Raw genomic sequence first — 16885 nt, forward strand, 5'->3', positions numbered from 1 at the left:
AAAACGTTGACCGTTCATGCCGTCTCAGGATAACTGTTCATAGAGTATTTTGAGAAAGGTTTGCCTTTTTTGCCTTATTCAGAAACCTCACAGCGGTGAGGGATAAGGGACAAAAACAGAGAGCAAGGATGTGACTTGCGAAGTCAAGCATCAACAATATTTTTGCATTTGGTCGAATGAAGGAAGACAAAGGCTTTTAATCAACACAGAGTTAAGTAGTGACGATGGAGCCTCCTTAAACTGCATGTTGGTGCTGAGCTGGGACTTAAGCCTGTCTGCACTGTGACGTCCTCGTGGCAGCTATGAGCCAAACCTACAATGTCACACACAAACACACACAGTAATGCTGCATTCCAGACAACTCGGAAGCTGAGATTTTCCGACCTCCTACTAGAAAAAGTAGAACGGAACACCACTTAAAGTTGGAGTTCCTACTTGTATACTCGGAGCAAATCCATCGACCCCGACTTCATGGAGAAGCAGTTGTCTGACGTCACACAACAATCGCAGCCCCCATGGAGGTGCACAGTGTTAATGGTAAACCATCAACTAAGGCCACATAAAGTATATTTGCCTGTATTTAATTACAATAATACATATTATCAGGAATCAGGAACATCTATTTGTCGTTTCCCCCCAGCCTAGAGCAGAGCAACACAAAGACAAAAACACATACCCAAACTACAAGAACACATATATTCAAACTACAAAAAAACCTACAAAAACACATATAACCAACATTAAAAAAAAAATTCACTGTCCAAGAGAGCAAATGCTAGCCAGGATGACTGTCGGAACTGCCAGTCTGCATGGGCTAGCAGTTAGCTTAGCCTGCCCCCCTTCCGCGTTCTGTCAGACCGCCCTTGGTGTTTCCTCTTCGGCGGCAGCTCTGGGCAGGGCCGTGGTCCTTAGGCCCACCAGACGCTGCAGACCAGGCTCCTCCAGCCGATCCAATGCCAGCTCTCCCAGGCAGACATCCTCGACACTAAAAACACAGTTAACGCTAGGCGAGGCCGCCACCAGACCGCCCTCTGTATTATTAAAACTGCCGGTCTGCATGGGCTAGCAGTTAGACTGCCCCACTTCCGCGTCCTGTCAGACCGCCCTCGGTGCTTCATCTTCAGGTGCAGCTCTGAATCATATTGTATCTATCATCTTGTAAAACCTGTTCTACATGTCAACTGATGTCAAAATATGTTATTAAGTAGATGGTCATGGTACACAACCTCTGAAAGTTATCTCTGCACTTGTTCCTCTGTTTCATTTATAGATGCAAGGGGACAGCACTGCTGACAATTCAATTGTTTATAACTTTGCCAATAAAAACATCAGTTTGTCACAGTCAGCCATGTTCTTTGTTTACGTTTGGCATCGTGCACCTGGAACGCTCGGAGGGCGGAAATGGAAATTTCGACTGGTAAATTCCGACCTCGGACTTTGAATGGAATTCAGCATAAGGCCCTCAAGTCACCAACCTGCCAGTTGTTTTAGAAACACCGCTCTCTACTGACTGAACTCAGCTGACATTAGAGAGACAACCATGTTGTCACAAAAAAGGCATCTATTCACCTTTGCCTTTTCCCTTTTAAATAATTGATCACTTAGTTTATCTTATTTTGATTGATACAATAGATATAAGCGATAAAATATATATTTCAAAGTCATTCTTTGATTTAAACATTTTTGAGAAAGCAAGACAAAAACAGTATATGAACACATCCACACTCTTAACCTCCTCCTGTCCTCATTTCAGATTCAGACAACTTTATTTATCTCAGAAGGGCAATTCAATTTCACAATCTATCCAGACCATATGCAAACTCACAGACAAGTGGCAATCAGCAGTATGTCAGAGACAATAGACAGATCAGTACATGCAAGACTGGATTAGTACCCCCCGGGGCCCCTGGGTACTGAAGCTCATACCCCCCCCCCACACACACACACACTACCCCCCAGCCATTAAATCACACCTTAATTATTTTGAGATTCCAGTCAAGCTGGCATGTCAAATCCACCAGTCCATAATCACACACCTATTGGACAAAGGCTGAATAACCAGTCCAGCTGAGCAGGCATGCCTATACAGTTCAACAGACCAAGTGCTGCCATTTCACTCACAAATCACAAGACAAGGAAACAATGGATTAAATCATCCCAAGGCAAAGTATGACTCTACACTATAACAATATTTGTCTTCACTGAAAACCACCCAAGCAGAGAGCACACCAGGTATTACTCTACTGCTACTACTACTTTCAGCTGCTCCCGTTAGGGGTCACCACAGCGGATCACCCGTTTCCATTTCTTCTTGTCCTCTGCATCCTCCTCTGTCACACCAGCCGCCTGCATGTCCTCTCTCACCATATTCATAAACGTCCTCTCTGGCCTTCCTCTTTTCCTCTTCTCTGGCAGCTCCATATTCAGCATCCTTCTCCCAATACTATACCTAGCATCTCTCCTCCACACATGTCTAAGCCATCTCAATCTTGCCTCTCTTGCTTTGTCTTCAAACCGTCCAACCTGAGCTGTCCCTCTAATATACTTGTCCCTAATCCTGTCCTTCTTCGTTACTCCCAGTGAAAATCTTAGCATCTTCAACTCTGCCACCTCCAGCCCCACCTCCTGTCTTTTCATCAGTGCCACCATCTCCAAGCCCTACAACATAGCCGGTCATCTTGTAAACCTTCCCTTTAACTCTTGCTGGTACCCTTCTGTCGCAAATCACTCCTGACACTCTTCTCCACCCACTCCACCCTGCCTGCGCTCTCTTCTTCACCTCTCTTCCGCACTCCCCGTTACTTTGGACACCAGTTATTGCTGATACACAATAATGTGACTGACTAGGAAAAGGCTTATTACAATGCCATCCTAAGGCAATCACACAGCATAGCTGAATGCAGGTTTCAAAATAAGGCTCATATAGGCAACTTCACACAGAACAGCAGAAACCAACATATAATGAACTTGACAAACTGACTCAACTACAATACAGCGGTATCACATCCCAGTGATGCAATACACGTTATGCAAACAGCATATCAAACAAACTCATCCATGACTGTATATTTATATACACAGTAACACACAATCACAACAGCTAATACTGCTCAATGCACAGACATTATCAAATGGTTCTTACCTTTACAAGTTCTGCTCTGGAATCGATCCCCCATAACGCAGGGTCTTCACAAATGATGGGACCTGCCACTGCAAATGAGCTTGAAGTAACGTTACTGTAACGATCACGGACGAATAGAAACGTTACATTACTTTCCACTGTTTGGTCACCCCCGTCTTTGTCCGTTTCTTCTCCCGTTTTTCCGTCGTTTTCCCCTACCTTGTTGTACCGCTAGCAGAGGCAGTGTGTCGCTGCGGGAGCTAAAGACTTCCCGGCTAACGTTTTCGTTGCTAGCTAGCTGAGGCTGTGCGTTGCTGCGACCGATGGTAGACGCTTCCATGCTATCGTTACTACTTGCTAGCTCGACATCCTCCACCGGAATGCCCTCTTCTTCACTTGGTTTAGCTTTATTGAAAGGAAAAAAAACCCTACTTAATAGCGGGACATTTTTATTGTGGCCGATTCTTTCACTTCCGTTTCCTTTCCTTCCTTTCTTTTGGCAGCACCGCTGGGCTTTTGGGTAACGTCGTCCATTTTCTGCTTGCTTGGCAAATTTTCCCGCACACTCCTCACTGATACAACTGATAGTGGGTCAGGTAAACGTTAATTCCACCGTTTTTAACCTTGACTTGGTTTAAGAAAAACTGATCTTGAATCTGTGCAGTGTAAACCACCTGCTCTCTATCCCCGCCCACCTTGACCGTTAGCCAATCTATACAGTGTATTGCCGCTCGCTCGCCAGTCGCCACTTGCCCAGCCATCTCACCAATAAAACAATCAACCGTGTCACTTAATTTTCATGGGAACAACTTTTATTTCATTCTGATCGGATAATTATCAAGGCAATGGGCTCTGTGTCATATATCTGTGGAGCTCGACATAAAAAAACAAAAAACGCATAGGGTCTTCTCCCATCACGAAGGGCCCTTTAACGCTCAGGGGCCCCTGGGCACATGTCCAGTTGCCCATATGGTAGATCCGGCGTAGAGTACCTACATGGGCAAGAGATGCACACTGTCACCCTTGGGTGGCCATGCATGCACACCCACACGAGGACCAGGCAAAGGACAAAAATTATCATAAGTTATAAGAATAAATGAATGAACGAAGCATCGCATGGATATACAGGTTTTTTTGTGTTGGTTTGTGTACAGCTCGACATGTGGACAATATGTTTGCACCGTGTGTGTGTGTGTGTGTGTGTGTCTGTCTGTCTGTCTGTCTGTCTGTCTGTCTGTCTGTATGTGTGTAAGAACTTCCAGCCTCAGCCTTGGGTTCTTCACTAATGTTGAGCAAACTTGTACAAATTCAAGCAATTGCCCCTTTCCTTTTTTTTCTAATTAAACAGGGGTGAAGCCCACCCTCAAGTCACACTGTTCTTGTATAAGGTGACCACGGACAACGTTGAGCAAACGTGTGTGCGGCAGTGTGACAGAGTGTGACAAAGTGACATCACAGGGGACATGACCATATTTGGTCGCTCAGAGGTTTGTATCAGATTCACTGGTATTTGAAACAGGCCGAGGAACTTCTCATGCATCCAGCCCCACCCTGCAACTTGAGGTGAGACTGGAGAGGGGGGAGGGGAGACCTTGGGGGGGGGGAATAAGATAGCCAAAAGACAATGGAGACACCACAGCATTGACAACCATTTCACTTAAAATGCTGCCCAGTGTTCAGTGTTTGGCCTCACATCCATTCCAGTTGCGTATTAACTTGCACCGTGTGTCAAGACAGACAAAGAAATATTAAGTCTGCAATTCTTAACCGACAGCAAAGGTGGTGGGGGAGGGAGAGAATGTGTGCTGCTGCAAGTAAACTCTGTATGTGTGTGTGTGGGGGGGGGGGTAGGTACAGGTGGGGGTGGACCTGAAGGGCTGGTTAGTGATGATGGTGAGGTGTGTTTCTCCAGTGGCCCCTCCCCTCGCAACAGTGGAGATCATATGTTCCTGCTCTCCTCTTAGCCTGCTCACATTGAGTTGACTCAGAAAGCAGCAACAGGACCTCCCTTATTTATATCACAAAAGCAAAGGCGACAAAAGAAACCCACAGGTTTTACGTCACGCCGAGAGACAGCAGAGAGAAAGAAGGCTTGACACCACATACCACAGCCTACTCAAAGAGGAACAGACGGCAAATAAGGGCATCCAACCCCAGAACAACAAAGAACAGGTCTAACTAAGATGGTGTCCGCTGGGATGCAAATGCTGGGAACAGCCCTGGGGATCCTGGGCTGGATTGGGGCCATTGTAGTCTGTGCCATTCCCATGTGGAAGGTCACCGCCTTTATCGGTAGCAACATCGTGACCTCGCAGACCTCTTGGGAGGGCATCTGGATGAACTGCGTGGTCCAGAGTACGGGCCAGATGCAGTGTAAGGTGTACGACTCCATGTTGGCCCTCAGCTCAGATCTCCAGGCTGCCCGGGCCCTGACTGTCATCTCCATCGTGGTAGGCATCATGGCTATCCTGCTCTCTGTGGCCGGGGGGAAGTGCACCAACTGCGTGGAGGAAGAGTCCTCCAAGGCCAAGGTGGGCATTGCGTCGGGCGTCGCGTTCATCATCGCCGGGATTCTGTGTCTCGTCCCCGTCTGCTGGACTGCCCACACCATCATCCGTGACTTCTACAACCCGCTGATGGTCAGCGCCCAGAAAAGAGAGCTGGGTGCCGCGCTCTACATCGGATGGGGCGCCTCCGCCCTCATGCTCATTGGAGGGGGGCTGCTTTGCTGCAACTGCCCTCCTAAGGATGGAGGCTCCTACACAGCCAGGTACAAAGCAGCCAGTTCTGAGGCCTCAGGCCCGCGATCCGGAAAAGACTATGTCTAGAATACGAGAGGAGACGGCACAGAAACCTGTTTCTGTACACAGATAAGACATGTGGCTCTTTGCTGGGACTGTAGCCGCGCTACACTGTTGATATTTTAGATATTTCAGAACGTTTTCAGGGTTGTGTTGAACAATGATTATTCCTGTGTATTAGTATTCATGAGAGGTTAAGAACCACACCCAAAGAAGAAATCAAATGTTTATGTTGACACAATCACCTGTTTATGTGTTTGTTCATACAGATGTTTGTTTAGCATGTTTTTTTATTATTATTATTATTAACAAACGTTTTCACTTGTTTTGAAACTATGCTACCTTTTTATAATGTGTGTCCAATGTTTAAATGGCCAATATGGATGAGTTTCATTAGCTGCCAGTAAGACTATAAATAAATATTTTGTTTATAAATGTGAAATCTGCCCTCCTTGTGTTTTATTTTGTCGTACACCCATAATGAATCCACACGTTACTGTGCCGCTCTGTTTCCAACACGAACCGAATGACCTCACGCTTAAAGAATCCATACTGCGTTCTGCTAAATGTGGTTAATTATTTAAATGTTTTTTTTAAGGTTTATCGTAAACTGATCCTTTGCTTGGACATCAGCTGCCCTGCATTTTCCTCCCGTTATCTATGAGAAGTAACCGTTTTATTCTGAAATAAAGCTCCTATTATCCGCTGTAAACACCTGAGAAGCATCTATTGTCTGTTTTTCCTGTAGATCAGGTCTAGGTGTGGCAAAGCAAAACAGCAAGAGACTAAATACTTCAAACCGGTCTTTGTCCAAACCCCCTGCTAAACCGGCTAGTGGTTAGGAATATATTTGAACAAGCACAATATTTACTCAAACCACTGGTCAAGTGCCCGGGCTATGAGAGGGAAGAGGCCCTGTGCTTGGAGCTTTTCCATGCAAATCTTTTTAGAGGAGTCTATGGCACGGAAAAAAACAAAAAACAAAAAAACAAAAAACAAGGAACATCAAGCCTCTAGATCTGGGAAGCAAATTAAATCTATTACATGTGTGACCCAGACAGGTGCATTTCCTTAATGGGAAAACACAGTGCACCGCCATCTGCTGTGACATTGTGGTACTGTTATAGTCTCACTGAGCTGAGAAAGGACAGCTGTCTGGTGGGGTTGGAGTTCATTCAGAATAATTATTGTTAACTATTTCAATTCATTGACAAATCTCTATCTATCTATCTATCTATCTATCTATCTATCTATCTATCTATCTATCTATCTATCTATCTATCTATCTATCTATCTATCTATCTATCTATCTAGTTAATTAGCTAGCTAGCTAGCTAGTTATCTAATTACATTGAGTTGAATTGCACTGAGCTCAACTGAGAACTAAATGAACTGAGCTTAGGGATTTTAAAGAAAATTCACCACTTGGATTAGCTGAAATGAAGGTGATCTGACCCCCCCCCAACTCTATTGTCTATTGTGTTGTGTATGTTTGCACGTGTTGCACAGCTTGTGTGAGTGCATCTGTGTGTGTGTGTGTGTGTGTGTGTGTGTGTGTGTGTGTGTGTGTGTGTGTGTGTGTGTGTGTGTGTGTGTGTGTGTGTGTGTGTGTGTGTGTGTGTGTGTGTGTGTGTGAGCACGCACAGGTGGGGACTGGACATTGTTCCCTGTCTTGGGGCATTGCTTGAGGTTGTAAAGCGTATATGTGTGGGAACAATGACCACAGAAGACCAAACAAAGGTCTGGGGAGGAGAGCCAGTGTCAGCTTTCTCCTTTTTTCTTGTATGGGAGCAGCAAAACCCCGCCCTGATAGATATAACAGGATATAACAAGACCCTGTCAACTTCTTACAGCAAGATCTCCACAGTGGCAGACATTGGGGCACCAGAGCAACGATAACAACTCCACAAGCAGGTCTGAGAGTGGATTGGATCAGAGCCCCCAACACCACAGCTAACCTGGCAGAACTTTGATCTAACACAGCAGTATCAGCAGAACCACTGTCCGGTCACTCTACATCCATCATTTGCTGGGTAGAAATAAAGCTCAGGTGACAGAGACAGCAGCAGCGGAGCAGCCATGGCTTCTCAGGGCCTCCAGATCTTGGGTGTGCTGTTGGCCTTCATCGGCTGGCTGGGCACCATCATCACCTGCGCCATGCCGATGTGGAGGGTTACGGCCTTCGTTGGAGCAAACATCGTCACTGCCCAGGTGATCTGGGAAGGACTGTGGATGAGCTGTGTGGTGCAGAGCACGGGTCAGATGCAGTGCAAGGTGTACGACTCCATGCTGGCTTTACCCCATGATCTGCAGGCTGCCAGAGCCATGGTCATCATCTCTGTGATCGTGGGAGTGTTCGGGGTCCTGATGGCAGTGGTCGGAGGGAAATGCACCAACTGCGTGGAGGATGAGGTGGCCAAAGCCAAAGCCTGCATCGTGTCCGGGGTAATCTTCATAATAGCCGCCCTGCTCATCATCATCCCGGTGTCTTGGTCGGCTCACGCAGTGATCAGGGACTTCTATAACCCCCTGGTGGTGGCGGCACAGAGGAGGGAGCTGGGGGCTGCCCTGTATATCGGCTGGGGCTCCTCTGGGCTGCTGCTCCTGGGAGGAGGCCTGCTTTGCAACAACTGCCCGCCGAAGGAGAATGGACCTTACATGGCGGCTAAGTTTGCCCCAGTTAGGACCGCATCCTCAGCCAGAGACTACGTGTGAGTGTTTAGCCTGAGATGAATGAAAAGATGTACCTAGATGTTAATTATGGACTCTCACCAAGAGTTTTCATGTTTGTTTCAAAAGAGCGCCTCCACCTCAACTTTGTAGAAAACACTTTCCAGTTGTTGCTAAAAGGTGAAGAAAGCTGTCCGAACATTCTTGATGACATCTCATCATGCTTTTGTTTGGTTGATCAACCACCATCGTTCTTCTTAGACTTTTAATTAAAAAAAAACAGTTTTTGTTAAAGATTTGATATACTTGTTGCAACATTCTTTTTAAAGGAGCTTAAAATAGCAACCAGAACATTTGGGATGGAATACATTAATATGATTTTTTTTTTACCTTGCTTTGCTTATTTTCCCTGGAGACGTAAATATGTACCTGTCAAAAGAGCTGTAACTAGTCATTTGGACATGAAAACACGTGTCCTATCTCACCCTAGCCGTACAAATTTCCCTTGTGCCTTTTTTCTGTGGGCTGAAACTGCGTCACTGTAGGAAAGCCCTTGTTAAGAAGAGCAGTTTATAAAGTTCGGTAATCGTCTCTGCCCTTTACATTTATTATTATTTACTATTCATTGGCAAGATATAGTTATTGATGTTACAGCAAGATGATTGCCTGTTGCTATCACAGGCTCCAGCTAGTATCCCTATCACTTGAGTCTACTGGTAAGGCTACTGGCCCTTTGAGAGATGCAGACACTTTCCGGTTCTGACCAGAGGATTTCCAGTCGGTTCTAACCAGCTTTCTCGGCCCGTCTGTCTGCTCGTGAGTTACAGTTTACCACTTCCATTGTGAGGACATTGTGTGTCAGTGACAGATACAACCGCACATTCTTCATATAAGTACCCTCAAGCTGAAGCTCCGCCTCCGGGATTCTGAACCAGGGGTCACACCGCCGCAGTGTCCACCAGCTCTGCTCAGCGCATCTGTGGAGGCCCCGGACCTCTGCTACCGTCATAAACCCCTCTGAAACACAATATTGTTCAGCAATGAAGAAGAAAGTATTGTAAGATCACTGAACAATGAGCAGTGACCTTACAATACTGGATGTTCACATATTAGAAATCATATGTGAACGTCCAACTGATAGCAATGAAATATGTGACATAAAGACTTGTTTTGGTTTTTTTAGATGTAGGATGGCCCAACACAAAATATAATCAATGCAGTGAAACTTTTTCTAGTTTTTTTTTTAGTTTCATACTAATAATACATGAGTAAATTGTTATAATGGTCAAAGAGGGAACTTGGTAATTCTGTTTCAGCTGTGAAAAATAACATTTTAATTTTCTTTGTAACTGTTTGTATTATGCAGCAACCATCGTCTCCTGTTCTTATCAATAAGATCATAAGATAATGATCATAACATAATTATGATCATTATGATTGATAATTATTATAATCATAATATCATATATATATAATATAGTTATATATTTATATTATTCATATATAAACATATATATATATATACACAATTATAATTATGATAATGATGTTCTTATGTGAAGAAATGACCATAAAAGGAAAGAAAGAGTGTGTATTGGTGCAGGTGTCTGCTTAATTTTGGAGGATGTTTATGTGTAGTGTGTGTCTGTGAGAGAGAGACAGACAGAAAGATGTGTATCACAGTACATTCAACTGACTATAGTGACTAGATAATAAATTGATTTTATATATATATATATGTGTGTGTGTGTTTGTGTGTGTGTATATATGTATATATAACATGCATAAACCATAAATCAAGCTTCTTCGTTGGTTTGCTCTGTGCATGTGTAAACCCCAATAAAGACAAAAGTAATGCTGCACATCTTATCTCCTCAACACAAGCCCTCTCTCCACCGCTCATGACAGGGGAGGTTGGTATTTACGGGAGTGGTCTCTTGGGACTTTATCGGACCAGGCGGGCTGGGATCTTGGCCACGCCGTACTCGACTGGCCCTGGATGAGGACAGAAATTTACAGTTTCTGTCTGGAGGCAAACGAGGGTTGCAGAAGGAGACAATAAGCGCGTTGTCCATGCTTGGATACGTGTTTCCAGGGAGCCTGTTTTGCATCTCCAAAGCATGGATATTTACACACCGCCCGGTGCCGGCACATCTGCCAAGTCAGGGCAGCTCACTAAAACCGGTCCCTCTTAACGGTCTTGTTTTGTGCGCACACATTTTCACTTGAAAAGAAAACTTTGACAGCCAAGTGGATGGCGAGTCTACCCATCATTTTAATTGCGAGTCTGCCCACCTCCCTTCTTGGCAACCCCAGTTTTTGCTATCAGGTGTGTTGTGAGAGAGAGAGAAAAACACGGTTGGCAAAATGGTGTCAAAAATACAGTTTATTATTTTATGAGAAATAAAATATAAATTTTCACTCACATGGCACCGCTCCAACAATAAGTGGCAGTCCTTTTGTTTTTCTTTTCTGAAGTGCATTTGTTGTGAGGCGTTTGGCTGAGAATAGGCCGGATTGAATTGCATCAAATTAAAGCACAGCATGAAACAGATGAAGCCATATAAAACTGGTTAAAGCATGATCCTGCACCAAGCTAAGAGGGGATGACACTATTCTTGCAGACAAGGGGCTACACTTTGTTAATACACACAAAACTCGTCTTTCAGAAGACATAATACTGCGTCCCTTGTTCAACCCGATGAGTAAAACACACATTTAGACAAATTCCCTCCCTGGCGTTGTAGACTTGGGTGGAGAATACTTCGCTCCGTTGTACCTGTCCTCCTTAGATGGGCACTGGCAGCAGAGAAGCACACCTCCCATCAGCAGCAGCCCTGACGCACCCCAACCCACGTACAAGCACGCGCCCAGCTCCCTCCTCTGCGCGTCAGGGACCATGGGGTTGTAGAAGTCCTTTATGATGGTGTTGGCAGGCAGACACGCCGTCACCAAGCACAGGGCCCCGCTCAGGATGAAGAAGGCGCCCGCAGAGATGGCCACTCTGGCTTTTGCCGCTCGATCCCCCACGCAAGTGGTGCATTTCCCACCCACGACGGAGAGCAGGAGGCCAAACAGGGAGAGCAGGATGGCGATGACCACCATGGCCCGGGCCGCCTGCAGGTCCGGGGGCAAGGCCAGCAGAGAGTCGTAGACCTTACACTGCATCTGCCCCGTGCTCTGCACCACGCAGGTCATCCACAGTCCTTCCCAGATGGTTTGTGCAACCACAATGTTGTTCCCAACGAATGCGGACACTTTCCACATAGGCAGGATACAGATGATTATGTTTCCCACCCATCCAAGCACCGCCAGGCCGACTCCCAGGATCTGTAGTCCTAAAGATGCCATTGTTGCAGATACTTTTTATTTTTTTAAATTTCCTGGCACACCGTTCTCCCAGAAGAAGAAGAAGAAGAAGAAGACCGTTCTCCTAGTTCTCCCAAACCCACAAACTAGAGGGTGTCCTACAGGGGTGAGCGCTTATAAATGCAGTATCCCTCGAAACACCCCTCCTCTGAGTGGGCTGTGACCATGTTGCTTAGATATACACATCTATCATGTTGCCCTGGAGTTCATTCAGAGAAAGATCTCTCCCACAAAGAAACCCTTTAGTGCTCCCGCAACGGCTGAGCAAAAAACATCAGAGAGGAATGAGGACATGAGCTTTTTTTGAAGCCGGGGATTTTTCTGTTTGTTCTTGTTGACACTACTGGGTGAATATTCTAATGAGAAAATCATTCATTTATTGGATGATAAGATATATGTTATCATGTGTCTCATCTTATTTTACCACTAACCAAGTATTTGTTATCACATATCTTAATCTGCTGCCTTGGGCTGTGGTCAGAGCCGGCCCAAGGCTTTATGGGGCCCTAGGCAGAATTTGATTTGCCCCCCCCCCCGCTAACCCCACCTCCCAGCACTGACAATATTATGTCCATGCTTGATTGTATCTTAAAGGGGTAACTGTCGCTACTGGTATATTTTGTTAGCTAATGTTAGATTAAAGCACTAGCCATCTAGCTAGCAAAATATGCTAGCTGACGTTAGCTCACCACACCTTGGCTCGTTTGAGGCATCTATTTAACTAACGTTATTGCTAGTGAATGTTCATGATAACATGCCGTAATTGGTTGTGGAAACATACCTTTATCCTGCTGTTTTTGTCCTCCTCTTTCGCTTCTCTGTGCTAGACAGATAAACCCTTTTAGGTGACATACTGTCGCGATGTACTTGCTTACAGTTATAATGCGCATGAACCTGACCCCAGCTCTGACATAGGCAGCGGAAATGATTAAACCAGTAGCATTAATTTGTCAGTCTGATAACAACATTATATCACAATATTTAGTTTTTGTTTTTTGTTGATTAATACTGATATGATATATCACACACACAAAAATATATATATATATATATATCAACCTGTCGCACTTGACATTTCAAGCGCTCTTGGGGCCCCCTGCTGGTGCGGGGGTCCTAAGCAACCGCTTAGTTCGCTTATGACTTGGGCCGGCTCTGGCTGTGGTACATGAGTAGGGTCTTGAGTCCACATTTTGAAGGTCTCAGTCTCGTCTCAGATGCCACTGCATAGCGACTTGGACTTGACTTGATCTCGGATCATTTTTCACAACCGGTTGAATACAAGAATATTACTTTTCTATCAATATCAATCCTGTACAGAGGAGATGCAATCTAATTTGCTTCTTTTTTATTATTATCCGTTCATATCTCTGAAACATGGGTAAACTAGAATCTGAAACATCCTTCCTTGGCATCCTAGATATATTGAAGTGTAGGAAACTTTTGACCTTTACTATGATGGTAGACTATTACAGTTAGTCACCGTGCTTATCTGGACTGGCATTGTTCTGGTTTCAGTCTTTACAGCAGATTTGGCCCCATTAGTTTTGAGTTGGATTCGCCACCTCAGACTGCCTGGCTCAAATGATCCAGTTCTGATCTTTTGCTCACATGTGACACAGATTGAATATTATTAATTGTTATTATTGTTGTTACCCCCCCTTTCTCCCCCCAATTGTTTTTGGCCAATCACCCCGCTCTCCAAGCCGTCCCGGTCGCTGCTCCACCGGGGAGGGCTGCAGACTACCACATGCCTCCTCCGATACATGTGGAGTCGCAAGCCGCTTCTTTTCACCCGACAGTGAGGAGTTTCACCAGGGGGATGTAGTGTGTCAGAAGATCATGCTATTTTCCCCCTCACCCCTGAACAGGTGCCCCTACCGGCCAGAGGAGGCGCTAGTGCAGCGACCAGGACACATACCCACATCTGGCTTTGGATTTCCTTTCTGATAAGACTGAGACAGCTTTATGATCAAGGCCTGTGTTGGTGGGCAACGGAATAGACCGCCACGCTACCCGGACGCCCCACATATTGAATCTTATTATTCAGATTGTGGTGTTGTAGTGTTGTTATTCTGTGTTAAGTACACTGAGGGAGCCATGAAACCCGGAGTCAAATGTCCTGTTTGTGCAAACCTACACGTCCATTAAACACGATTCAGACTCTGATATGTGCTACGACCGTAAGTCACATGGAATCAGATATTTTCAGATCTTATTTTGACCACATTCATACGTGGAAATAAATGGGAAAGGAATCTGACAGTTTCCATTGTGACTTTTTCAGGTCATCGTGAATCACACGTCACTCGAAATACGACCCTCTCACGCGCTTGTCACATATTGAATGACATGGTATAGACTGTTTACTTCTGCATCTGAGGCCAAACTCTCGCATCAGCCTACTAATGTGGGTTGTTTCAAGCTTAAACCAGAGCTATGGAGCAAGCACAGGAATCGGATATGGGTCACTTTTAAAAGTGATTTAAAACGGTGTTAAAAAAAACCTCCAGATATCTCTTGAGACCCAGCCAATGCACCTGGCTCCTCTGTAGAGGACATTACAGATTTGGAGCTGTATCTGCCAGACTTCATGCTATCATGACAATTCCTGATGTGCCTTCAAAAGGAAAACCTAAGCTTTACAACTGGACCTTGTTAACTTGCAATAGTGGGTGCAAAAGATGCCTGACAACTAAATTTTGATATGTTATTTAAGAAAGATTTTTTTAAGTCCTAAAATATCACATTAAAAATACCTTTTTGTTGTTGTGTGTTAGAACCAGAGGAATGCTTTCAGTGAGATTTTAGTGAATTTGAACTCGCTGCGATATCAATTAAGTTTATTTTGTTTTCCTTGAAATGTCTTTTTTTACAACCCCGACACTTAGTTTATGTAAAAGAAACATATTTTTTTTTCAAAATCAAAATTGAAAAAAGAAAAAAAATCCTAGGTCTCGCGAGGATAAAGGCAAGAAGTCAGAACTGGGCGTCAAGAGCTGCAGTGTAAACGTAGCCTTCACGTCTCGGATTCGACCCGGATTCGCCCCCGTGAAGATTTGGCCTGGATTTGGTCTCGCCTGGATCACGTTTCCAATACCAACTGAACTCACAGACACACGTATTGTAGATTCAAGCCCTTCTGAAACAGGGACGATGGGACGTTTCATCAGACGTCCACCGGTGGGGATGGGTGTTGTCTGAGCAGAAGGTGTCATAAACGAGCCTTGATCATAAAGCTGTCTCAGTCTTATCAGAAAGGAAATCCAAAATGGCAGCACCTGAACCGCCACCAATAAACATTTAATGTTTCCGGTGTTGACAGATAATTCACTGTAAAGCTGTTTCCAGACAGTCCAGGTGACTATATCTCCCTCCATGTTTGTTTGTTGTTTGTTTTTTATGGCAGGTTAGGATGAATGAAAGAGCACATTAGGAAGACAGGCTTGAGTTTATTCTGACAAAGCACGCCATTTTACTCCAATACAAGTTTGCCGGAGTGACATCCCTCTGCTTACTCATAGCAAAAATCATGTCAAATATGGAGGTGAACGCAAGACCAGCGTGCACTTTCAAATAAAGTGTCATGGGCTTAAAACTTCTGCTTACTAGAGGTTTGGATTTATGGAGGGTGGAGCACAATGCACCATTTCTAACACACACACACACACACACACGCACACACACTTTGTGTATTGTTGCTTTGCACCACTCAGAATGTGCTCTATTTCATCCTTACCCATTAGATAGAGTGCTGCACTGTGGAAAAATCCCAGCACTTTTTTTTTGTTTGTTGTCAATTTCCAATCTTATCTAAGTTACACTGTTCAGCCAAGCTCAGCCAAATCAGTAAACAGAAGTCTCCTAGCCCTGATATTGCCTACACGTTTCCCAACTAAAACCAACACACAACGGCCCATAATCTCATCCACATCTCTGCCTGGTCAGAATAATGAAATCTACCACTCGCCTCTCCTCTAACCACGTGATAGAACGTTAACATGGCCAACCAGCTGCAACACTGACGCAGGTGCCACCAATTGACCAATTTCAATTTACCAATCAAGAGCAACCACAGCCCTGGCAAAATGAATATAAAAGCTAGCAGGCTAACACTCCCCCGTTTGTTGTATGCTGCTGTTGATGAAGCAAATCTTCATCACTGTTTGGTCAGGTTCTGTTGATTTTTTTCCCCCCTCCCCCTGAGTGATTTGTGCAGGTAGTATGTCATCTACAGGTCTCCAGCTCTTTGGGATCTTCCTGGCAGCCATGGGCTTTGTGGGGGACATCATCATCTGTGCGCTGCCCATGTGGAAGGTAACCGCGTTTGTTGGGAACAACATCGTGACGGCGCAGATCTTCTGGGAGGGCCTGTGGATGAACTGCGTCAAGCAGAGCACGGGTCAGATGCAGTGCAAGATCTACGACTCCATGTTGGCCCTCCCCCGTGATCTGCAAGCCGCCAGGGCCCTGGTGGTCATCTCCATCCTGGTGGTTTTCATGGGGATTCTGCTCGCCGTCGCCGGGGGAAAGTGCACCAACTGCGTCCGCGACGAGGTGGCCAAGAGAAAGGTGGCCGTCGCCTCGGGGTTGTTCTTCATCGTCGGCGGCATCCTCTGCCTGATCCCAGTGTCCTGGTCTGCCAACGAGGTGATCCGGAACTTCTACAGCCCCGTCATGGTGGACGCGCAGAGGAGGGAGCTCGGCGCGTCGCTCTTCATCGGCTGGGGCTCCGCGGGCCTGCTCCTCATCGGTGGCGCGCTCCTCTGCTGCCAGTGCGTGCAGCGCCGGGACCGAGGCTACTCCGTCAAGTACTCTGCCCCGCGCTCAGCAGCCAGCGGGAGGGCGTACGTTTAAATGTTTTTTTGTTTTTTTTACCCAAGTGTTTTATTTTTTTATTTTCTTTAATGGGTCTACAATTAACACT

At 45.4% G+C, this 16885-nt stretch overlaps 4 protein-coding genes across 4 annotated transcripts; 3 read left to right on the forward strand and 1 right to left on the reverse strand.

Moving 5' to 3' along the window:
- The first annotated feature begins 5109 nt into the window (after positions 1-5109).
- On the forward strand, positions 5110-6628 carry LOC130116509 (claudin-4-like). The gene has a single exon (XM_056284424.1). The coding sequence runs from the start codon at positions 5305-5307 to the stop codon at positions 5947-5949; it is 645 nt and encodes a 214-aa protein (XP_056140399.1). The 5' UTR covers positions 5110-5304; the 3' UTR covers positions 5950-6628.
- A 1373-nt stretch (positions 6629-8001) lies between these two features.
- Positions 8002-8637, forward strand: LOC130117292 (claudin-4-like). Its single transcript, XM_056285502.1, has one exon. The coding sequence runs from the start codon at positions 8002-8004 to the stop codon at positions 8635-8637; it is 636 nt and encodes a 211-aa protein (XP_056141477.1).
- Positions 8638-11310: 2673 nt separating this feature from the next.
- cldn29 (claudin 29) lies at positions 11311-11943 on the reverse strand. Its single transcript, XM_056285513.1, has one exon. It carries the CDS (start codon positions 11941-11943, stop codon positions 11311-11313), a length of 633 nt encoding a protein of 210 aa, XP_056141488.1.
- A 4239-nt stretch (positions 11944-16182) lies between these two features.
- On the forward strand, positions 16183-16815 carry LOC130117313 (claudin-like protein ZF-A89). Its single transcript, XM_056285524.1, has one exon. It carries the CDS (start codon positions 16183-16185, stop codon positions 16813-16815), a length of 633 nt encoding a protein of 210 aa, XP_056141499.1.
- Positions 16816-16885: the final 70 nt, after the last annotated feature.

Source organism: Lampris incognitus, chromosome 8 (assembly GCF_029633865.1).
Source record: "Lampris incognitus isolate fLamInc1 chromosome 8, fLamInc1.hap2, whole genome shotgun sequence".
NCBI lineage: Eukaryota > Metazoa > Chordata > Actinopteri > Lampriformes > Lampridae > Lampris > Lampris incognitus.